At 35.7% G+C, this 25,307-nt stretch overlaps 1 protein-coding gene across 2 annotated transcripts in view; it reads right to left on the bottom strand.

Annotated features, from left to right (window-relative positions):
* Nucleotides 1-1,979: 1,979 nt before the first annotated feature.
* Nucleotides 1,980-25,307, bottom strand: part of snap25b (synaptosome associated protein 25b) — a 120,233-nt gene continuing 96,905 nt past the window's right edge. Inside the window, exons 5-8 of one of the 2 annotated variants that reach the window (XM_039748817.1) lie at nucleotides 17,552-17,669; nucleotides 14,188-14,313; nucleotides 7,743-7,887; nucleotides 1,980-3,372 (exon numbers count right to left, since the gene is read on the bottom strand). In XM_039748817.1, coding sequence (XP_039604751.1) covers nucleotides 3,304-3,372; nucleotides 7,743-7,887; nucleotides 14,188-14,313; nucleotides 17,552-17,669 — 458 coding nt within the window. In that variant the 3' untranslated portion in view covers nucleotides 1,980-3,303. Of the gene's footprint in view, nucleotides 3,373-7,742; nucleotides 7,888-14,187; nucleotides 14,314-17,234; nucleotides 17,353-17,551; nucleotides 17,670-25,307 lie in introns of both variants that reach the window. The other variant, XM_039748816.1, reaches the window with a different exon arrangement.

Raw genomic sequence — 25,307 nt, forward strand, 5'->3', positions numbered from 1 at the left:
AATACAGTATATAATCATCTGTTACAAAGAAAATATTGAACTCCTAAAGATCAGAGCATTAATACTAACCCAACACAGCAGATCAATATCACAAGAAAGTATTAAATAATATGCAATTACTGAAACAAAAAGAAACGTTTTTAGTCTTATTATATTACATAACATGTTATAAAGTTACAATTCATTACAGTTACAAACAAAAAAAAATAAATATGAAACATGATAAAGTTCACAGTCATAAAAAGTCTGGAAATACAAGCAATCCTAAGATAAATAACAGGATTAACCCAATGGTAATCCACAGTTATGTTAAACACTTGTAGACTCTCATTTCTTAAATTCACTATTCTTTTTAAAACTCTTCTCTCTACTGAAACTACTATCCTCCTTGAGCACAGACATGTCAATGTCTGTATATACATGTAATCTATTTGGTTAAGATGAAAAACAATCTGCTGCCTGGATTCATTGCTATTCACTGTAAAGGACAACAAGGTGGAAAGTGAAATGCAGAGTATTGCACATCCCAGTTGGGAGGCCAATGAGAACACTACCTGGTTAAAATGCTCATATAATGGATGGTTGGCAGGGGACTGACTTTAATATTGTTCCAGTCTCCCACCCAGTTAGGTGGCAAAAGCAATAAATTGCTGCAGTAGTTCAACTTCCTGGGTTCCTGAGCTTTGTAGTCCAGGAAGACAAGTAGGATAGCAGAAATATCTAGTTGTTGATAGGTGGCAGAAAAGGTGCCTGGCCTCAATATTTCCGTGGGGCTGAGAATTTCCCAGAAGTCTTCACACAGATACAGGTTTTGAACTAGAAGTGCCATGTTTAAAAGACTGTCCTCACCCTAAGTCCTGGAAGTCTAAGCTGGGAGTGGGGTGAAGACAAGACCTCACCTGAAGGGAGGCCAATGTAATAATTTCTGTGGGAAAGTCTAGAAGGTAGGAAGTGTGTGCTGCTGTTTAGGAAGGTCCAGAGAAACGGTGCTTACAATTTATTATGTTTATGTTATCGTCAGTTCCATAATTTATTGCAATTTCCTTTACGTTTGGTTTCATAGCAAAACCGCTTGTTTTTTTACACACTGGGTACTAACATGCCCAACCAGTACAGCACCACCAGTACGCTACAGTGCTAACTGACTAACACTGTTAGACGTTTACCACTCCCGACATTGCTGTGAACAAAGTAAGCATTCACTGTGGCTCGGACCCCACCGGAGATCAAAGTGAAGCCCTCCTACACAATCACATGACTGCAGTAAACGTTGAGATAAAAAATGGACTTGAATTGGTAAGTGTCTGAGAGATGATGCCTTCAGATCACCACAGCAGGAGAGCACATGAATACTCTTAGGCCACTAAAACTATGGAATTGTGTCCAGCCTCGTGACTAATCCCAGAACCCTAAACAGATCGTCCTCTACCTGCTACCCTACTCCCTCACTAATTCTTTGGTCTTCTCTGGAGGTCATTTTAATAAAAATGATGAGGTAAAGTAAAAGATTAGGTACAATCTGTGAAGAAATGGCTTTTCAGAAGTGTACACGTTTAAGGCTGTTCATTTTTGCATCTGTTTAAAATGGATAACCTAATAGTTTAATGCTGTGCCTGAACACAGTTCACAATTCAGTGACATTCAAAATACTCTTCACTTAATCCATCCCTAATGAAGACCTGACCTAATAGTACAAGGAAACCCATCTTTCTACATTGTAACCAGAATATGATCAGCAACAGCTGTAGACCTTGACTGCAGTTGATCCTCAAATTTGTATTATTCAGACAGAACAATGAGTATTTTAACAGAATCCAGAAAATATTACCTTTCAAAGGGAAATGCAGTGTTGTCTTCTCAGTAGCATCAGGGTGATATACGATAAACGTAGAATACGTTTTATTTTGGATGTAAATGCTCAGCTTTCTTATCCAAATAATGGTATCAAGGGTAAAGGTTAACAAGGAGCCAGAAAAGAGGAATGTTTACAATTTTTAATCTTTTTTTCATTAACTAGCTACAAAATGTCAACCACTTCACAAACCGACAGGAGACAGGAGGAGAATTTCATATTACATGCTGTAAGGACATTTTATTTGTCACAGTTTTATCTATGCATCATTCAGTAAAGGTTTTTATTTATTCTCAACTACTTGACATTTTAGCGATTTGGTGTGCATAGCTCTAGGTACAGAAGCAACAAAGAAGTTCTTTATTGATAACAAACCACAAGGGGAGAGCAGCTAACAAGATATAGTTTCTTTAAAAAAGTTATGTGTTTCAGAAATATGCGCCTTTTTGTATTGCAGTCATTATTTTTAAGTCCTAAGTAGCATCCAAACCTTATATTACAATATACAACCATTCCCACATCTTTCAAAATTTTATTGAATATTTTCAACTAACTGCATATTTGTCAAAAAAACAAAAAAACATTGTGGATGTGTGTGTGTGTGTGTGTTTGTGTGTGTGTCTGTGCTAAAGCCATACTGTTTGATTTATTCATTTTTTAGTCATTTTTTTACAACAATGGTCACAGTTTGTTACAATAGAGTCACAGAAACAGTGGCACAACTGCTGACTTGCAGGAACATTGTACTGTACTTTCAGCTGTGTCCCAATACTGAGCATGCTTTTGTCAATTTGCTACTGCCATGTAAAGATCTTTTTTGACGGATTTTATTTAGAAGATTCTAAAATCTATTAATCATCATGCATAATGCACAAATCACATCACTTTTAGTGCAATGCCTATTACAGTTACATAGTCTAGCTGCACATTGTCTAAACATGAACTCATAATGGCTGATGAGGGATAACTGAAGGACAGCAACCGTAAGTGCTTTTGAAAAATTGTTTAACTATTACAACATCAAAGAAAGGAACACGGCAGTAGCACTGTGGAATGACACAGTTTTACTAGGACAATACTGAATACTGAAAAGGAAAAGAGTTTGTAGCATTCCTACATTATTGTCATCTAGCAAAGACAGAGGTTTGTGTATGTGTATATGCATACTTTATATCATATACATGTATAAATATGAGGAGAACAAAAACTTCACAAGTGAGCTATAGCCATCAAATCAGCACTAAGTAACAAACTTTGGAAAGAAAGATACCTAGAAAAGAAATCATTACAAGTACTATCTTTAGAAAGCTGGACAAACTACACAGAACAACATTTACAATGGGGTTTGATATGTGCATGTGTGCAAACCTAGTAGGTAAATACCATGATAAAAGCAAGTTTACACTGTTTGGCAAACAGTGCAGGAGTTAAAAGCACTTTTTTGGATGTGTTTAGCCACTGCCAAGCATTTTTGTAGCACGTTGGTTGGCTTCATCGATTCTGGTTTTGTTGGATTCAGCCTAAAAGAAAAATAAGAAACAAAGACCATTTTAGTCCTTCACTAGTTATTACAAGGAAACCTAAAAACAATAAAGAGTTACTTCACATCTCTTATTCTGATGAGAAGTGGTCTGAGGACATCCTTACTACATGCTCACATCACCTCGACTGATTGCTCTTAGACTGAAGAAACAGCAGTTCCATATTGCTGAGCTCCACACTTTTCAATGCAGAAAAATTATAAGAACTCCACACAGGAATATCATTTTGGTTGGTTTTATCTGTGATCTCGTACTGAGCTTGTGACCATAGGTGAGGAAGGCACTGTAGACTGACTGGTAAAACTAAAGCTTCACCTGACTTAGTTCCCCCGTCACCACCATGGTCTGGTGCAATGACTACAAAACTGCTGCCTTGACAGAGGATTCATAGCCAATCTCACAATCACCTCTATGGCAACTTGTGAGCAAGACTCCGAGATATCTCAGCTCCTCCACTTGGACTCTCCTTCTTCTGTAATGAAAAAGACTCTCTTTTTCCAGTAGAGGAAACAAGCCTCAGATTGTGGGTATAAACTTCCATTCTAATTGCAAAAGAATTACTTCATTATCAATATAATGATGACCATTTATTTGCCTATAATAATACACATAACAATAGCTGCCAAGAGATTGATCTTTTTTCTTTTAAAAAATGTATCTCTCCACTTCTATAGATTTTGTTTTCTTAGTTTTTGAAAATTATAGCTAAACTATTTTTTTTCTTTCAAGGACTTTCAGTTCAGCCTTGACCAAAATATAATCATTCACTTCTTGACAATATAGTCTACTAGCCATGTGCACCCAACTACGTTGCGCATGTTAAAGTTGTCTGTGAAGGGCTACCTGTTTAAATGCGGCTGCCAGTCGTGAACTGGGCCCTTCGTCGCACAGCATTATGATTTTTTATAAGGGAAACAAAATTAAAAAAGAAAACCCTTGGATATTGATTCGATAGGAACGGCCTACTCGGAATCACTGTCTGAATAGTAGTTATGTGGTGGTGTAGGAGCATTTCTGTTTCTGTCCGTTCACAGTCTGTCTCATTTTCAGGACGCTGTCGTTTCCTCTCACGATGTCTTCTCCATCTTTCTCCAATCTCGCAGGTTGCTTCGTGGCAATCCAAAGAGTAAGGCAATATACACGGAGCAATGGTTATAAAAGGGGGACACATAGGTATCCAGGCTCTTTAAAGCATAAATAGGGATCACTTCACTGACAGGTGTATGGCAAGCCAAATTAACATTTAGAGATATCTCAAAATGAATTTTGGATATCTTAAAATGTAATTTACTTTTTAAGATATCTGAAACTCGCTTTGAGATATCTTAAAATAATTTCCTTTACATTTTAAGATATCTGCAATACATTTTGAGATATCTCAAATGTATTTCAAGATATCTCAAATACAGTTTCAGATATCTCAAAATAATTGTGTCTGCATTTCAAGATATCTCAAATTAATTTTCAGATATCTTAAATTGACCTTTCATGCATTTTAAGATATCTTAAATGCATTTTAAGATATCTCAAAATAATTTCCTGTAAAATTGCCTATTATTTCAATGGGGCTACTTTTTATTATAAGATATCTTAAAATGTATTTGAGATATCTTGAAATGTGCAGGAAGTCATTTTAAGATATCTTGAAATGTATTTGAGATATCTGAAAATGGACAGGAAGCTGTTTTAAGATATCTGGAAATGTATTTGAGATATCTTGAAATACACTTTGAGATATCTTGAAATACATTGTTAGATATCTGAAATGGAGCAGAGACCCATTTTAAGATATCATGAAATTAATTTTAGATATCTAAAAATGTATTTCAGATATCTGAAAAAAAATGAATTTCAAGATATCTTGAATGCTTTTTAAGATATCTAAATTATATTTCGAGATATCTCAAAATAACTTCCTGTATTTCAAGATATCTCAAATTCATTTTGAGATATCTCGAAATAGACAGGAAGTCCCATTGAAAGAATAGGAAATGTTACAGGAAGTGATTTTGAGATATCTCAAAATGTATTTGAGATATCTTGAAATGCACAGGAAGTTATTTTAAGATATCTCAAAATGTATTTGCGATATCTCAAAATGCACAGGAACGTATTTCAAGATATCTCAAATTGCATTAAAGATATCTTAAAATGCATTTCAGATATTTCAAAATGTACAGCATATCATTTCAAGATATCTTGAAATCTATTTAAGATATCATAAAATGCTTTTTAGATATCTTAAAATAGATGCATTTTTAGATATCTGTAAGTCAATTTGAGATATCTAAAATGCATTTCCAGATATCTTAAAATCCATTTTGAGATATCTCTAAATGTTAATTTGGCTTGCCATACAGGTGAGCATGTACAACTGTGAGACGCGCAGCACTCGCCGGCTACAACGTAACAATAATAATTTCCAGAACGTGCCGTTACGTTGTCATTCATTTTACCCACTGTCTTTCTTTCATTCATATGTTACGTAGGTGTTGTGATGTGAGATTTTGCATATACAGTAACTTGATAAATGTTTTGTATGTCTTTATTTATAATTTAGGCAAACCAATGTAATTTAGTGTTACCTTGGTGAGAGGCATTCTTGTTTAACCCGTTTACGACTGTCTCTTTGTAATTTTACGACAGGATTTGGGGGATGTGTCTTAAACCAGTTTCATGAGTAGTTCTTTGCTAAAGTCTTTTCTCCCATCCCCCACACAAAGCCAGGTTAGCGTAATATATGGTCTTGGGGGGGCAGGAGATAAGATGTTCTATTTCACCCATTGGTCTGAGGTATGGCTGTTTGGAATTGGTTTGCCTCAGAGGCCTTCAAGTATCATAATATCCTATTAGCTGTAGGGAGTTGGACAGAAAACCTATAAATTTGCTTGCTCAACCACATTTTCTCTCTCTAACCAACATATGATGAAGAAGCATCTCTCTTGCTAACCTGTGATGATGAAGACAACACAATGAAGAGCACAGCTCAGCAGCCATATTGACCAGACATGTGGCTGAAAGCCGAGCACCAACGATGCCTTAACTAGAGATATTAAGTAACTACAAGTCTGTGTGCCACCTGAATTACACATCACCATTTAATCAGGTTGTATGGTTGCCAATATTCAAATGTACTTTGCATTTTGTTATTATTTATGAATATTATCAGTAATACATTATTTCATGTGTGACTTAACTCCTGCTTGTCTTATTACTACATCTAATTGCCTGAGGTTATAGATATAGAAGGGAAGGTGGGGATAAGTTATATACAATAATACCTTATAAACAGTGGTAAATCAGTGAGATTAGGCATTCTAAGGCTGCATATTAATAATACAACAGGGGTAAGTAGAGCAAAATATATTACTCTAACAAGATAAAACATTCGGCAATCTCATTCTCTAACCAGACCTCAGGAGCTAATCAGCGTAACACTGTCCACCACCCCTTTCATTATTCCGGCACATTGTTGACATCTGTGAGTAACAACAACGTACTAAACTGGAAGGTGGTCTACGCATGCGAGGAATTCGCGGACAAACAAAGATCAAGATCTAAATGAAGATCTCTTTAGTTAATTTAAAGCACAACAATTTGTTTAGTTTGAATGTCTGTGTTTTGAGGTGTGACTGGCGTACTACAGTCTTCAGTAGTATAAGCCTGGAGGAGATTCTTAATGCAATGCCTGTTTTAGCTGTCTCTCTACTGCCATCTAGTGCTTCTTCTAATTCATTCACGGACAAACAAAGATCAATACCCAAATGAAGATTATATATAGAGATAATTACAATGTATGAGGTAGAAATAATTTATCACATTATTAGCTAAAGTGAGACTTGCCGCAAACATAAAGAACGTTCTGTAGTGTCTGACAAAGTGGAATCCAAATGTTCTCCTGTTCCACTGTTTTGTTAAACCTGTTTTATACAATTATTGCACCATTATCTCCCCACGGAACATTCCAGTCTTGAGTTCTTATTATCTATTTCAGACTTGATGTCCTACTATTCATTACTTTCTTTTGCAAAATATGATCTTGGTCCTAACAATACCGTTTCATCATTTGCTTCTATCAGTTAATTCTTTGTGAGACACCATACTGTCTTCTTGTTTTCCATTCTTCCATCACTGAAGCTTCCTATCAGACTGCATAGCTCTGTTTGCTATTAGAGAACTGTTTGAAGTGCTACCCAAAGCTCTGGTTCAATTACAGTTCTGTAGATTTATTAAAAGCTTTTTTCCTATAAAAGTTCAAAGGTCTAACTTCTCAAAACTCAACAAATACACACAAGCAAAGTATAACACAGAAAAAAAACATGTTTTTCCTGACTGTTTGTGCCAATTACCTTCTCCATGATCCTGTCAATCTGGCGGTTCTGTGTATCAATCTCATTGCCCATATCCAAAGCCATGTGGCGTAGATTTCCAATGATGCCACCGACCTGTTCTAGGTTCTCATCCATTTCATTTTCTCGAGCATCATTTGTTACCCTGAAAAATAAAATAACAATCAAAAAAGATTAGAAAATATCAACAGCTGCCAGTACCTCATTTTGAAATTCACAAACAGTGTGAGTGAATAAAAAAAGGATTCAAAGAATCCTTTCACAATATTATAAAATAGGAGGAATCGTGTATCAAAACAATATGTTACTTTTCATATGGATCAATAAAAGGTGTTCTTTCTCTGATCAGTTTTCCACATTTTTGTGCAATATTTACAATTAATTACGTTCAATCTCTGCATGCTTTACTGATGAGAGTAGGAGAAAAATAAGCCATCAAGATATGCAGACTAAATTAATTGGTGACTATTTATTATTATTATTTATTGTCAGAGGGGGTAACTTATTTGTTATTATTATATCTATTTGTTTATCTTGTCTATCTAGATACTTTATTAATCCTAAGCGGAAATTCACATACTCCAGCAGCAGCATACTGATAAAAAAAAAATATTAAATTAAAGGGTGATAAAAATGCAGATATAACAGACAATAAGTTTTCATAATGTAAACGTTTACCCCCCTGGGTAGAATTGAAGAGTCACATAGTGTAGGGGAGGAACAAACTTCTCAGTCTGTCAGTGGAGCAGGACAGTGACAGCAGTCTGTCGCTGAAGCTGCTCCTCTATCTGGAGATGATCCTGTTCAGTGGATGCAGTGGATTCTCCATGATTGACAGGAGACTGCTCAGCGCCTGTTGCTCTGCCACGGATGTCAAACTGTTCAGCTCTATCTATCTATGAATGTGGATGAGCATGTAAATGTGCTCCTCTGCGGTCTTGCACCTTGTCCAGGGTTCTGCTTGCTGCTTCCTGTATAGGATCAGGTGAACACCAATGCTGATTTGGGATAAGCTGGTATGAAAACTGATGGATGGAAAGACTTACCTCTGTTTCTATGTTAACATATCCTCACAGTTCTTTGTAATAGAATTAACACTAGATGTGTCCGAAACTGGCATTGGAACTACAGTGCATTACTAGAGTAATTTCTGGACTCTGGGAACCTTCATCCATATGAATTTTCCTCCAGTTAACTTTGTTCTACAGAATAAGATTATCATGTTGATAAATGAAATGAAAGTTGTATCTAACAAAGTTAGCTGCAGAAAAATATGTTATTGCTTTGGAGGAGCAATTTTTGAAAGATCATAAAAATCTTTCCCCTTTGAAGATTGCAAAAGAACTGAACTTAAGCCAGACTAGATGGAGAGTGTGCTTTAGTTAATGTAATTTTGTTATGTCACATACACAAGGAAATAAAAATGTTAAACCAGTTGCTCTGTCTCTGCAGGATGATGTAAAATAATCAATACAAATCCTGTACACTCTATATACCTTAGCCAGAAAAATTTGTAGCATCACCTTTAAAGGCACCAGAATTTACACTTGAGAATTAAATTTTTATAACTTCAGTGCTTGTAAATATTGATAAGAAAGAGTTTGCTAAAAAAATTGCTAAAATATGAGTTCCCCTGAGAATGTACTGTACCAGTGTGTTTGATATTTGTACATCTTGTGTTCATAAGAATGTACTATGTTGGATTCATATATTACTTTTATTGATTACATTACTAAAAATTAAAAGAACTAATTTTGAGGCTTTGTTGTGTCCTATATGTAAAAATATAAAATGTATATGTTAAACCCTGTAAATGATTAAAATATACGTACGCTTGTTACGTATTCTGAGCTACCCTTAGATAAACTAAAGCCTGTTTAGTTTAAAAGAAATTTTCCGCCATCACAAGGTTATACAACCATGTTGGCAGTAGTAGGTAGATCTAGAAAGGGTGGCATCATTGCTTTATACAGAAATTAGAAATTTTTAAAACATTTGATTTTCCAGCTTTCATTATTTCCAGTGGGAAACCCCTTGTTTTTTCACATTAAAGGAGCTTTTGTTCAAGGATAGTTTTAAAATAATAATTCAAGGCTCAACAAGAATTTCAAAATATTTTATGAGGGGCAATGAATAAAAATCTGAAGATGTAGTGTCACTGGAATTTCATTGTTGGAGTGTGTCTAAGGTTAAAGGACAAAATTTCACCTGCAGGTCTTTCACCCATTTTGAGTGTTACTCTAGTTACATGGAATTATAAGAAAATTTCATTTACAGAACATGTTTATTTGAAAAAGGCCACAATACACAATGGGTGGTCGGATTTGAATACACAATGGGTTGCTGGAAAATTGAGAGTACACCTTATAAGAAGGATTTAGGAGTCATAGTGGACTCTAAGCTATCAACTTCCCAACAGTGTTCAGAAGACATTAAGAAGGCAAACAGAATGTTAGGTTATATAGCACGATATGTGGAGTACAAGTCCAAGGAGGTTATGCTCAACCTTTATAATGCACTGGTGATGCCTCATCTGGAGTCCTGTATAAAGTTTTGGTCTCCACACTACAAAAAGGTCATAGCAGTGCTAGAAAAGGTCCAGAGAAGAGAGACTAGGCTGATTCCAGGGTTACAGGGGATGAATTATGAGGAAAGATTAAAAGAGCTGAGCCTATACAGTTTAAGCAAAAGAAGATTTAGAGGTGACATGATTGAAGTGTTTAAAATTTTGAAGGAATTAGTACAGTGGATCAAGACTGGTATTTTAAAATGAGTTCATCAAGAACATGGGGACACAGTTGGAAACTTGTTAAGGGTAAATTTCTCACAAACATTAGGAAGTTTTCTTTACACAAAGAACGATCGACACTTGAAATAAGCTACCAAGTAGTGTGATAGACAGTAAGACGTTAGGGATTTTTACAACTCGACTTGATGTTTTTTTGGAAGAAATAAGTGGATAGGACTGGCGAGCTTTGTTGGGCTGAATGGCCTGTTCTCGTCTAGAGCGTTATCACATGAATACTAGTTTTTTAATTTGGCAAACGGTGTTACTTTGTACTAAAGATGTAATACATCTTCCACTCCCTGAGGTATTTTTCATGTTTTAAAGTTTCATATGAAACTGTGCATGGCCTGGATCCCTTTCTGGCATTGCCTAGAACCTCTCATTATCTAAACAGACTCCAGTGTCCGTCAGCCCTTAAGAAGAAAAAGTAGAAATGAAATTGCAGGGTGGGTAAATTTGATGGTCTCTAGAAGGTAAATGTAAACACATGTTAATCCTAATTTTAAATCGAGTCGGTGTGTAGAAGTAGTTCAGGGTATAATTTATATTAACATACTTGACTGCAAAATTATAGAGCAGTCTGTTAGGGCTGCACAAGATGTTCAAGTTCTAAGATTATTTCTAGTTACACACAGTAAAAAGGTTACTTTTAGTGAAAATGCATTCTGTAAAGAACTGATTTCTATTGTATATAATATGTGCCATTTTGTTTTTCGCTTTTAGTTCCACTGGATGAAAAACATTCGATTTAGTATTTCATTTGTTTTATAAATGTTTTAACAAGATTCAACCACAATATGTCATTAATTGGGAAATCACTTACCCGAGAGATAATGAAAACTACCTACTAGAATCAGTTTATTCTTTTTCTCTTTTATAGCCCCGACCTGGCATGTCATAAATGTTACAAGTACTAAGCACTTGCACACCCACTTGCCTGCGTTCTGTGAATTCAAGTGACTTACTCCTCTGGCTCACTCACATCTCCCAAAAACATCTCCTCCTCACCACCCACACACTTGTGCTGTGCTGTGAGATCGGCTAAACTGTTTCTTCCCAAATGTGAGCTAAACAACTGACACTTTTTGAGTGAACAAAATACATGGAAGCAGGAGGTCAGTGCAAAGCCTGGGGAAGACTTAAGTAGGTGGAAACAGCTTGAAAACTATAAAAATAAGGGTCAAGAAAATCCTGTTATTAAGGAAACAAATGAAAAACCTGTTTCCTTTTATTGAACAAATACACTGAAAATGTTTAGGAAAATTTAACTCTGTAAGGATTACTATATAGCTGTGGGCTATGTGGATACTCAGCATCACAACTGGTGCAGGAGAGGAAAAAAGTAATATGTAAGAAGAATGAGTTACCATAAAGTATGGAGTCATAGACTATCTTAGGCCCCATCCACACTACGTTTTCATTTAAAAACCACAGACGTTAGTCTCGGTTTTCACTACACATCCACACAGCCCTGGTTTTGTTCAACTCCTGGAAACAGAGTTTTGAAAATGCTCTCCTGAGCTGTATGTTTCTGAAAATGCAACTTTAGTGCTTGTGCTTATTTAGTGGCCCTTGTTTGATTGGATCCTCCTCATTGGACCCTTCATGGTGCAATAAAAAGTCCAAAAACAATATTCCAATATGGATTGTTATAAAATGGTTACTCTCCATAGTGCTTGATGAGTTGCTCACCTGTATGTATTTAAATTAGTTTGAATGTTGCATACATGCACAAAAGTTATAGAAAACTGTATTCTTACAATTGGTAAAACACGTACTAGAAAAGTATTATAAGCACATGGTAAGTAAATATTTTATACTAAGCATTAAACATGTGACTGTTAGGATTAAAAAGATTCATTTGTACATATTCTTTATTATTTTGTATGAGCCAGAAAACACCATTAATAGTTCATAAGCCAAAGGTCAGACTTGCTAGAGAGCCAAAGAATGGACCCCTCGCTTAGAGAAGGGAATGCAAACTCTTTGGTTGTAAATCATGGTAGTGAGCACTGAGATAGTAAGGGGAGAGAACAGCCCTTATCAAACAGGTAAGATGGACAAAGCGGGGTTTGATACCCCCTCAATTAAGAGTTATTGGTGGAATTAATTAGAGGCAGAACAAGATCAATGGAATGCTCAAAGTCAGATGAGGAAGAATAATAGCTGAAATGATGAGAATTGTATTAAAAATAAAAGGTGCCCATTGCTGGCGGTTCACTGTTCCATCTGAGTGGAGTCTGCATGTACACCATACAATACAGCCTGATTCTGCTGTCTGTCCTGAGTCTCTGAGTACCTTCATTGGGGCTAAGGGTGCATGCGCCACTTTGCTTCAACAAAGGCAAATAAAGTTCCAGTTGCTACAGTTTTATGATAAATCCGGTGGCCGGCAGGGTTACCACCTCTTCAATGATGTGCACATGCCCACTGTAAGCGAATGTCTATGTCATATGCATTTGGGGTTGTTTTAGTGTGGAATGAGATACTATTGTAAATATTGTGAAAATGCTAGTATGAACACAGATGGTTTAATTTTTAAAATTGTCATTTTCAGATGAAAAAGTAGTTTAGTGGACATAGCCTTAGACACGAAGGATAAGTACAATGCTTGTAGTTTTTTTGCAATTGTCAATGCACTAGAGTGTTTAATGGGATGATAGCTGCGATACGATAGCTAGAGAATAAGGGGAAGTGGCAGGAGACACACTGTAAGAATGGCAGGTAAGCTATGTGCAAACTTCACTGTGCATGTTTTTAAAGGAAAAGCTGCACCTGTTAGCAGATTATGGTAGAAAGCTGCTGATAGTGAAAATATATTTAGATCAAGTACCAGTCACTGGGAAACTAAACAGCAAACTGCTTTGAACACATGGCTGATAAGGCGTGCAATGGAGATACACGGTGGGGAACTGACCAGCAGAGATCATGATGACTATTTTGATAACCTGAACAGCAGGAATGATGGAGAAAAAGTCTCTGAGGCAAAAAGCTAAAGTGTGATACCAAGCCAGCAGAAGTAAGGAAAGTGCCTCTTGTTTGGTGAAGCTGAATAAGGGTCCTCAAATCTCTGTACCAAAAACAGGACAGCACAAATATGATCTTTACCCTTAAGTTTGCACACTTATGAAAGCTGTGGCAGAAAACCAAATGTTCCTCACTGACTTAACACTGGCATCCCTTAGAATTGGCATTAACAATCTGATTACAATCAGATAGCACTTGACCCTATTAAAAAACAGGTGGAAATGTGCTTGTTGTTGAATTGTGATTGGCTCTGAAACTGACTGACAGCAACTGTACGTGACACAAGTGTTAATGCATATTAGTGTATCCTATCAGCATGCATAAAACCTGTAAGCAGAAGCCGATCTTAATTTTGCATAAGGAAGGCGACAGCAGATGTGGACACTGGATACACATTTTAATGATTGTTGTACATGTAATCTAAATACGTACAACTAAGAGACAAAATGTCCGATAAAACATGCCTTAAACACAGTTTGATACCAAAAAAAGAATTCTATGACCACACTGAAGAGTGAGCCAACTAGTTTTTAGTCTGGATACAGGTGAACAGAGTATATTTATCATTTTAATAGGTACCACATATACAGTAGAACTATGGTGCACTGTTCCTACCACCAAACAAATTACCTGCGGATGAAGCCACCGCTAATCGCCATCTGTTCACGTTCGTCCACAACACGGGCAGGCTGGCTGGCTACTACACCATCTTGGTTGTTTCCCCAGGCTTTCTTGTAGGCATCACTAGACTTGAGTCTGCATACAGAGAGGTTATTAGAATCCTGACTGACACACATGTATACATTATGCCAATCTGAGGTCTGAAAGTTCATAACTGAATTAGGCAGATGAGATTTTTCTTTATTAAACCGTTGACTAGAGATGTTGTTTAAACTGATATAGGAACCCTGTAAACACGGAAGATATTAAATTTACACTGTGCACATAAATTGCATTGTTTATTATACACAGAATTAAAACTAAAAAAAAAAACAACATTGTAATTAATATTTTCTCGTTTTAGACTGAAACATATAACACAGAGAACATGTTTGGGAGACAAACAGATAGGATACATGAAAACAGAACTGCCAAGTACAGTGTGTACATCACATCACAAATATATTCTGTAATTGTAGGATCCAGTTAACGATAGGCTTGTCTTTTACGAAATGTTTTTTTTTTTTTTTAACAATTAGGCTGACATGAAAAATGGAAAGTCAAGCCAGTCAATATTCTCCTAGTAAAGGTAGGAACATTAGTATTTTTCACGTCCACTTCACAATTTGGACAAAGTTCTAGTGCGTCAAAACAATGTATCGGTACTTAAAATTGATGACCGTACATCTAGAGATGATGTACATACCTTTGTCAGTTAAGACAAAACTAATAGTGGGATGAGTGCAGGAGCAACGAAACAACCAATCTAACATCAGAAAGGGACTTAAGTCATTCTCAGCCTGTAAGCACGAGACAGAACCAAATGTACTCAGTAAACTGCTGCTGTGCTTCAGAAAAAAAAACAAAAAAACATTTTCCTAATTTGCAGTTATGGCCACCCGTTAAATTTAGCTTCAGCAGTAACTCAAAATGATTGCAGAGAACCTGAGGGCCTAACAAGCCAAAAATGGTTCTCCTATCCAAAAATCAGTATTATTGTAAAGTATTTTGTTTCAGTTTTGTCTGTGCCATAGTGAAAAAGAAAATCTAGGCATGCTCCCAGTGACCTATGTCAAGACAGCTAATAATTTTGCTTCTTGATTCGCCATAAGTTGTGATTTGGAAAGACTCCTTTTCTGTCCACCTTTGAAAGTGCATTGCATTATCTTCAGAAAACAACAGGTGACCTTTGTCTTGTCTTCTATAGCCAGTGATTTTCGATAACTAGATTTCTAAATTAAAGTCAGAATTGCATACAGCACTAAGCAAATTCCACCTTACAGAACTGGGTGAGTGGGACCTTTTTGCTGGTGCTCACCACTGTTAACTATATTCTTGTTGTCTGGGGAAAACGTTAAACTGTTATCTTAACAAGGATACATAACAATTCACATGCTGTTGTGGCCTGCTAGTATTTGCTCAATAATCTGATTGTTCAGAATAGCAGATATTAACTTTTAAAATAAAGATGACATTAATTTAGGCCATAGCAAAATCCTGATTTTATGGGTACAATTCACATGTTATGGGTTATGATATGTCTGCAGTACCTCTTGCTTTAAAATTGGCTCTCATTCTTGTAGCACCTGAACTCATTCCACTGGGGCCTGCCAGTAATTAAAAAAAAAATATTCATCTCTCTAAAGATGTACATAAAAGACGCACAGATAGCATCTAAGCCACAGGGCACTTTCGCTTTTTGATGATATCTGATCTGCCTAACCTACAGTATATTCGATGGTGACTCTGAAACGTATTAAACCACTGATTTTGACATACTGTATAACACCTGTGGTTTAATACATTTGTCACAAGAGGCAGAAGCAACATTTCATCTGAACAATAAAAATCTCCAGTTAAATAAAAGAAAAAAGATATATTTTGTTAGCAGTCTGCATGCAACGCATTCTCCAAAACGTGTGACTCAGTCATGCTCAACGGATCACTTTTATGGAGGTTAATAAAATTTGTGCAGATAATAAAAAAAAATCTTTACTTAAGGAACAAAATAGCAAAGAAAGAAAGTAAAACAACTACTTGCCATTCTCTTTGGCTCATACGGTTTAGAGCAAGCCTGAGTATATACAGCAGGATTTCAGCCAAACTTAAGCTGATGAGATCTTGCACTGAATTGAAAGACTTTCATAACAAGAAAATCAGCCAACCGCTGTTGCTTAAATCACTACTGACATGCATATCAGTCTCAGCAGCAACTGAATTATCCGGCCATTCTTGCTACAGTAGCCATGCATCACACTCATTTTGATTATTTGTCTTCAGCTCTTAGATGTGTTTGGTTGGGTGTCTCATTAGATGCCACAACAGATGGTAACTTCTTGTCCGGTCTGAGTGGATTGGTGCCATGCTCTGTGCACAACTGAATCTCTCTCTTATGAACATGTATTTTTCAGTGGAATCTGGCTAGTGTGCCAACATTTTCACAAGGAAGCACAAAATGTTCTTCCAAAGTTAGTGAGGAACCAAAGCGAAACATAAATATTATTGGTGAACTGCTGACAATTAAAGAAAGGTAGATTACTACCAATGGGAGAGCTTTGGAGTGTCGATTTCTTACATCATTTACTTCAGGATATGAAAATGTTGAAACACTATTTTTCAAAATACAAAACACACATATTGCATGTGTGTATGTTTTTATATATACCGCATATACACATATACTGTATACTGTATGTGTGTATATACGCATATAAATGTGCGTGTGTGTGTCTTTATGTTTATATATGGTGACACTGATATTATGTGAATCACTGCAGCATGCCTGATTTTGTAGAAGTGTATTTCACTGGGTATTCTACACACTAGGAAATGAGCAACTGAAATAAATTTGCACTGAGGCTTCTGCATGCCACATGCTCATCCTGCCGAGTTCCCTAGCATGGATGAACTGAGATTGTCTAATAAAGTGCATGTATGTAGAAAGAGAGAGAGAGAGAGAGGTTTTCTTTTATTATTGTTCATTTTGGCAGGCAGGCAGGCAGGCAGGCAGCACCTACTTGTTACATGGACAGACACAAAGACCACAGAATTTTCCTAGATCCGTCAAATTCTTTTCTGCTTCTTTCATGTCCTTATTGATTTGGTCCATTCCCTCCTCGATCCGTTCCAGTTGTTCTGATTAAACACAAGTATTTTATCCCCACAGAATGAAGCGGATGAGAAAGAAAGGACAAAGAAGAGAGACAAAAAACTTCAGACATTCACTGCGACAAAAAATAAATAAATAAAAAAAAAAATAAATAAAAAAAATAAATAAAAAAAAAAAAAACAGATTGGACACCACCACATAGCAGAGCCGGCACCCAGTACCTACTTGTTACAAGGACATATGAAAAGGCCACAGCATTTGCCTAAATCTTTTAAATTTTTCTCGGCCTCCTTCATGTCTTGGTTGATATGGTTCATGCCATCTTCGACACGATCAAGTTGTTCTGGTCAGGACAAAGGGATGACAGTAGTGGAATGAATTTTATTGTTCTTCAACAGAACATGAATAATGACCACTGAACTACAACAGAGCTACCACAATGCATTATACTGGGTCGATGCATTGGTATGACAATGTATGCAGGACCAAATGCTAAACAACAGAGCTGAAAGCTGATATACTTACTGTACTTGGGGCTGATTATGATGATAGTTATAACATTGATATAACTAACAGGCATGCAATAACAAATTGGCATCATTATTCTTCTAATATAACGTTGCATGGGGACTGAATTGCCATTTTCTGTCCAATTGAAATAGTTCTATAGAACATACGGACATGGGTCCATTTTTTCAATTTTAAATCAGCCTATTGACTCCCCATTGATTCATGCAGAGCAGTTTTAGGGTAGCACTGGCTTCAGACCGGGTACTTTTGGGGAAGAAGCTCCCATCTTTTAAAATTTAGCCAAGAGAGGTATAGTATAGACTTTCTCACAATCTTTCTGTGACTGGGCTGTTTGTTAAGGGTACCATTAAATGATAGGGATTGAGGTAGCCCATTCATTTATGGTAATCGCCTAATGGTGAAAGTACCAAAAAAATATTCAAGTACCCTGCCCGAGTGTCAAGCTTGTATAGGCAAAACAGTTCACGTCACGAAACGCTGCTTGGCTGCCTCTTTTTCAAAGACAGATGCCTTCTCCTGTAATATCCTCATTGTACTGCTGGGAATTAGAGAATGTATGCAAGTGACAGATGGATGGCAATCTGCACATGGAATAAATGTAACCGAGTGATTTCAGGGACCTACTTGTGAAATCTAGGTGGTAATGATGGGCCTAACAACTCAGGTCTGAAGGCTAGGATGTAGGTGTCTATTGATCTTGAAGCAATTGTTAAGTCTCTGGAGTGTAGTAGCTCTCCGCTTCAATACACAACAGAATGTAGGTGATTAATTATCGGGCTATAAAAAAAAGAACAGTTCATTTCAGTTGAAAAAACAAGAACATCTCATTACATTCTGCTTCTCCTAAGCTGCCAAAGGAAAAAAAATGCAGACAATAAAACCATTTTTTGATTAATTTCTCAGGGGGCCAGGACTAGTCAAAGCATTTTTACACACAAATTTAGCTCATGGAAACATCAATTCATGTCTTAAATGTAAAGTCAACCTTTACTCATGTATATCCCAACATTTAAATATGCCACTTTTTATTTGACCTGTAAAATATATATATATATATATTTTTTTGAAGCTGCTGACCCGCTACACCAGAAAGTGAATATACAGTATTATACTGTCTGTACAGTATATTGTGCCACTGTAAGTAGTTTGCACTGTTCAAACATACATGCTACCTACTGTAGGCATTGGCTTCAAAAGCTTTGTTGTGAAAAACTGAGATTTGGAACTTTCTGTTATTTGTACATCTTTATTTTGTAAAGATGTTATTATTTTTACTCATTTTTTAAATTTATTATTTGGAAATAGCAGAATTTGCACATTATTTTAATTTTTTGTCTGTCTTATTACATTTCTAAAAAATAAATCATTTATTATGTTCAAACAGTTACTCAGTACTTGAGTAGTGTTTTCACCAAATACTTTTTTACTCTTACTAGAGTAATTTTTTTGGATGACTACTTTTTACTTCTACTTGAGTAATATTATTTTGAAGTAACGCTACTCTTACTTGAGTACAATTTTTGGCTACTCTACCCACCTCTGATGAAAGTCAGACCATTAGTCATTTACTCTTGCAAGATTTTTACAGCAACATTTAGGATTCCCATGTTTTCTTTATTGTCATACCTTGGCTGTACCTCAGCTTGTGAACTGGGCACTGGTGTGTTCAGCATTGTGCACAGTGTACTTGATGAATGACCTATGGCTGGCTTTGCTTCCTCATGTTTTTATGTTCATCTCCCACATTATCAGAGAAATCTGGATTCACCTTCTTTACAGCTCTATATTTTTATTTCATTGCTTGTTTCTTTACAAGTTCTTAGAAATAGCAATTAGACTGCATTCCCATTTTTTTCAGTACATGAAATTCCTTCTTTCTTTATAAGGCCCCACTGAAATACTTAGATGACCAGTATGATCAGGGGCACACTAACCAAACTCATCTCTTTCAATATCCATCCATCCACTTTCTTCTTTCCTTTTGTAGGGTAAGGAGCAGCCAGATCGTTCCCTGACAGCATCAGGAACAAAACAGAAATACACTGTGTATGGGCTGCCAATCCATTACAGGCCATGTTCATACTCCAGAGACCTAGATTTGACTTTTTCCCAGTTCCTACTTATTTGAATTTATCTCCAACTACTCACATTTGCTCCAAAGAAATACCGTTTGTTTGAATCTAGATTAGCCTGTATGAATGACCATGGATTAGTGCTTGCCAAAAGCGGTCAAGGTTATCTGCATAATGAACACAACTGGTTTAGACATTTTATGGAAGAACTCATTCTTAATGTAAGGAATTCTTGAAAAACTCTGGTGTTCACCCTCCTAGGTATTTTTGTAATCTGCACAAACACGAAACTTCAGATGTTTTTGGATCTTGATTTCATCTTATAAATACGGTCATCCAAGGTCTAGTGTTTCTTTTTATGGAAAATGTAATCGACTCTATAGGATTAGTGGTTAAACCACCTTGAACTGTAATAAATACAAATAAATTTAAATTTGAACATTAAAGGCATAAACTGTTAATTTCAGATCCCATCATAATTAACGTGATTTTAGGTACTTTAGGTACACCTGACAGATGGATGGGTTGACAATATAATGCAAACCAGAATTCATGTTTTCTTTCTTGGTGGCGAGTCATCCATGTCTTAAGAGTTCTTTTAAAATACTGTTTGTTTTTTTTCAAGTAAGTACGGTGCCTTATTTAGACTGAAATGTTCAACCTTTGACTTACTTTAATTTTTCCCACATATTATGAGTTCATATAGTCTGAAATGTTCATCTTTTCACTTATTTTGATGAGGTCCATAGGATCATTCAGGTTGCAAACCAGATGATGAGCTCCAATGATCTTCTAATACATCATGTACAGAGTACATACTAATCAATGGCCACAAATCCCATAAATACCCACAATTCCCTTTTTATATAATTCTTGCTTAGATTTTTGACAAGACTGCCACTTTTGTAATTAATGATAATATTTACAGTAATCCCATGGAATACCAGAGCTTTGGAGATTAGTCGTTCAATATATAAATCATATCAAATTTGGCTATCACATCAATAGAAATACAATTGGCCTATCATGTCTTATTCAAAACACATTCCTGTTGAGGCCCAGAGGGAAAAGAAAACAATACTGATTAAACTGGAAATGGTTGCAAAATAAGTTAAACCAGCCTTAATTTTTTGCCAAAGTGTTTGAACATCTATTCCTACATATTCTTTTCATTTGATCCATTAAACTTGGAAACGTTTACATTGACTCGTTTTACATTCAGCCATTACGTACTTTACATCAAGCAAATGGAAAATGAAAAAAGAGTAATTAGAAATTTGACCAAATTAAACTTAAATTTTGGAAAAATACAGAAATGAGTGGAACTCTAAAGTATGAAATTTTCAATGATGCATATAGAAAATAAAACTATAATAATAATATGAATTAGTTTTTAGAAATACACAGTGTGCAAGATGGACAAAAGAAACATAAATTCTACTGCAGGAGTTGACTGAGACTAAACAAAGTAGATAATAAGATATTAGAAAAAGGCACCTCAAGTCATATCTCAGGATATAACTTCAGGTTCACGTTGCTTGATAATGAAATTGAACAGCAGCTGACTGTATATAATTAAAGCTCTCTGTGCAAGTAAGTTGAGTAAGTTTGTGACCTGGCACTATATCCTACAAGAGGTCCTCGTCTATAGTAGACACTTATGACTGAACGTTTCCAGTTTGTTTTAAAATAAGACACTCTGGGTAATTTTATTTTTATGTTAATTTGAAGCAAAGTGAATAATAAAGAGTGAAAGGGCATATAAGCAGCTAGGAGACCTAGATATTTGTGTAGTTAACCTTAGTAAAGAAAGCATCAGTGTGACATGGTTTTCTAATTTTTTTTTTTACTGTTTATTCTTTACCCATTTTCCTTTCTAATGAGTTTCATGATTAGGGAAAATGCATACAATGTAATTAATAATTCAGATAGTCACCATATAAAATGCTGCCTGATCTCATTAATGTGAAGAACCATGTCACCAAGTAGAAAAGCCTTGAGTTGTGAATAAACCTTCCACACTATACATACTGCACTAATCAAAACACAGACTGGTTTGACCTTAACCATTTTCTAGGTAACCAAACATTCATAACTATCTTTTGCAATGGCATCAAAGTAATTTCTATCGAAGACTTAACACCATTCACTATGCCACTGTTATGCTTCAAATACTAACAGAATTTGTTGTCCAACAGAGTGTCTGTCTAATTGGTTCCCGTTGTCAAGGTCTCTTCAAGTGAAGCAGCATTAGATATTTTCATTGAAATTTTTAGTGTCGGAAATAAGGAATGTGGAGAAACCAGTACGGGAGAATCAAAGGATATTTCAACAAAATAATTCCGTTGCCAGGCTATATTCACTCAAAAGGGAGTTCATGCGGAAGGAAATCAATTTGTGGTAGAGGACCAGCTCTTTCATCAGCTATTCATTATTCTTCACATTTTTCAATTGAAACATGATTATAGTATTGATTGATACAACAGATAAAACAACTGTGAAGAGAGAATTATTAAAACATATCCTGCTTAAAAAATATTTGCGCGGAGATTTGGATGCAGAAAATGAAATGATCACAGATAGGTGCATGGACATAAGTACATGACGATAATCAAGAGTGTTCTGGCAGATAGTAGCAAAAAAATTCTACTGAAGTACATTAAGATTTTAAAGTCTGAATAGAATATTTTATGAGTTATGGTATAACATTAAAAAAAGGAAACTGGGATTAAAGGTAATAGACCAAGCAGTATTCCCATATCTATATCATCAGAAGATATGAATGATGAGGCACACTGTGCCAGAAATGAACATCTCGGAAGTGCTTGCTGGTCCCCAATACTGATAACCCAAAAAAGGGAGTAACAAGTACTAACTAGTGCCTTAAAAGACAGACAATATAGATTTACAGATGTGGAAGGGTGCTTTTAGTGCGTTGTAATTTTGCCTTACTTAGGCTTTCAGAAAGCTTTTATTAAGCTACCTTAAGTATATCTGATTATTATGCTGCAAGCATTAGCGATGTAGAGTGTTATTTTCAGTGGAACTCCAATTTAGCTTTAACTAGTTACAGGAATAGGATTCCTGGTTATTCATCTTTATTTTACATATTTTGATAGACTTTGAATGTGACACACTAAACAAGTTTAAAAGGGATTTATCCATTGTGTCACCGATATTAAGATATATAGAAAAATTAAGGAGAAGGTGTCTTAAACATTTTGCTGCGATTGTTAATTTCTATACAGAAACATGAAGAAAATATGGATAATATTTCATTGCGAGATATTCTGAATGCCACTAGATTGATACAGATGAATTGAAACAATGTGCCTGCTATGTGTACATATTTCAGGACAACAGGAAGTTAATTATCAGGGAGAAAGAGAAACGTTTAACCTTTGTGGACAACAGACAACCTGCAATTCTAGCGTGTACAGATAAAACTCTGTCCAAGTACTCATAGAAGGCATGGAAGCATAAATGGGAATTATTTATGAGCCCATCATATGCACACATAATAACAACAGGTTTTTAATTTAAAAAACAATAAATATATGGAACTATCTGCCTAGAATTATGATTTAAAGTAGTATCTTAGCAACTTTTAGAAAAGTTAACTGAAAAGGACCCAACAAGCTATAACTGGATAAATGGACTGCAATGATCTTGTCTAGGCCCTCATTACTGCTAGTAAATGTAACTTTGCAGACTGACAATTTTTTTTTCTTGTTTCATCGGACAGGTGCTTACTGTTCTGACTTTCTAATCTTCACAAAAGGTTTGTGAGAAAGATCAGCTTGTTGTTCATAGCTTATTTCATAACATCAAATGAACCCAACATTCAAAATTTCACATGCTGACATACATGATTATTGAGATATCATTTACTACTTTGAGAAAATGTCATTAATCTAGTATAATGGGAAAAAAAGCAACAACAACAAAACAAAACCTAGAGTCCTCATATATAAATGAAAAGAAGGAATGAAACATAATTTTGAACAGCATTGAAGAAACACAAGCAAATAAATGGACATAAATAGACATCATATTAGTCAATGAAAATTATATCGGTGAAATCAGTCTCAGAGGGACAAAGAATCTGTAAGTGTCAAATTTATCTTCGGTTTAGGAAAACATACAGAAAGATAAATAGTCAGTGTATGTAGACAAAACTGCCTGCCTTATCTCTTATGTTTTATCACTGCATTTCAGTAAAATATTTATTAAACACCAATGTCTCATATTGCTTGAGGATAACAAGAACATCTCAAAGTGGGAACTTAATCACCCAGAACTGACTGAAAACTGGAAGAATGAATAGATGAATGGAAATAACTGTAACTACAGCTTCTAGTTCATTTTAGTACTTGCTTTTGTAAAGTCAAATGAGACACAGCAGATTAGCATTTATAAACAATTTAATTGGTAGTAAATGTATTAAGAATATTATGTGAATAGTATTATGAATATAGCACTTTTCTGGCATGTGCAATACAAATTTGTATGTACAGCAAGCTTTTTGATGTATCCTGTACTGTGTGATATATTGATAAAAATTTATTAAAACATGGCACGGTGGCGCAGTGGTAGCGCTGGGTGCCTCGTAGTTAGGAGACATGGTTTGCTTCCCAGGTCCTTCCTGCGTGGAGTTTGCATGTTCTCCCCGTGTCTGAGTGGGTTTCTTCCGGGTGCTCCGGTTTCCTCCCACAGTCCAAAGACATGCAGATTAGGTGTATTGGCGATCCTAAATTGTCCCTAATGTGTGCTTGGCGTGTGTGTGTGTGCCCTGTGCTGGGCTAGCGCCCTGCCCGGGGTTTGCTTCCTGCCTTGCGCCCTGCGTTGGCTGGGATTGGCTCTAGCAGACCACTGTGACCCTGTAGTTAGGATATAGCGGGTTGTGAAATGACTGACTGACTGTACAGTATTTCAACTCAATTTTACCAACAGCTAATTCAATGAGTGCAACATTTTTCACTTTTACTAATGGCCAACAACTAATTATACTGTTTGGAAAAAACAAAAACAAAACACATTTTCCTATTATGAACTGGTAACGAAGGAAAAATGCCTTCAAAGGTTTTAGTTGGAAATCTAGGTAGTTTGGTGGGAATCTGGAACAAACAATTGAGACATGTAGTTAAAGAAAGAAACCTTAACAACCTTAAAGAAGTGTTGAATGAGATATTGGGACATCTTAGCTGTTAGCTAAACAAATGAGCCTTTTAATAAATTTCTTATGTTCTTACGTGTGAATATAAAAATACAGAAAGCTATTTTGGAGGCAGAACATATTCAGTTTAATTATTTAGGATTAAAAAAATGACCAGTGCAAATAAGCTGTAATCATTTCTTTAGCAAATCATTAACCTTGG

Source organism: Polypterus senegalus, chromosome 3 (assembly GCF_016835505.1).
Source record: "Polypterus senegalus isolate Bchr_013 chromosome 3, ASM1683550v1, whole genome shotgun sequence".
NCBI classification, from domain to species: domain Eukaryota; kingdom Metazoa; phylum Chordata; class Cladistia; order Polypteriformes; family Polypteridae; genus Polypterus; species Polypterus senegalus.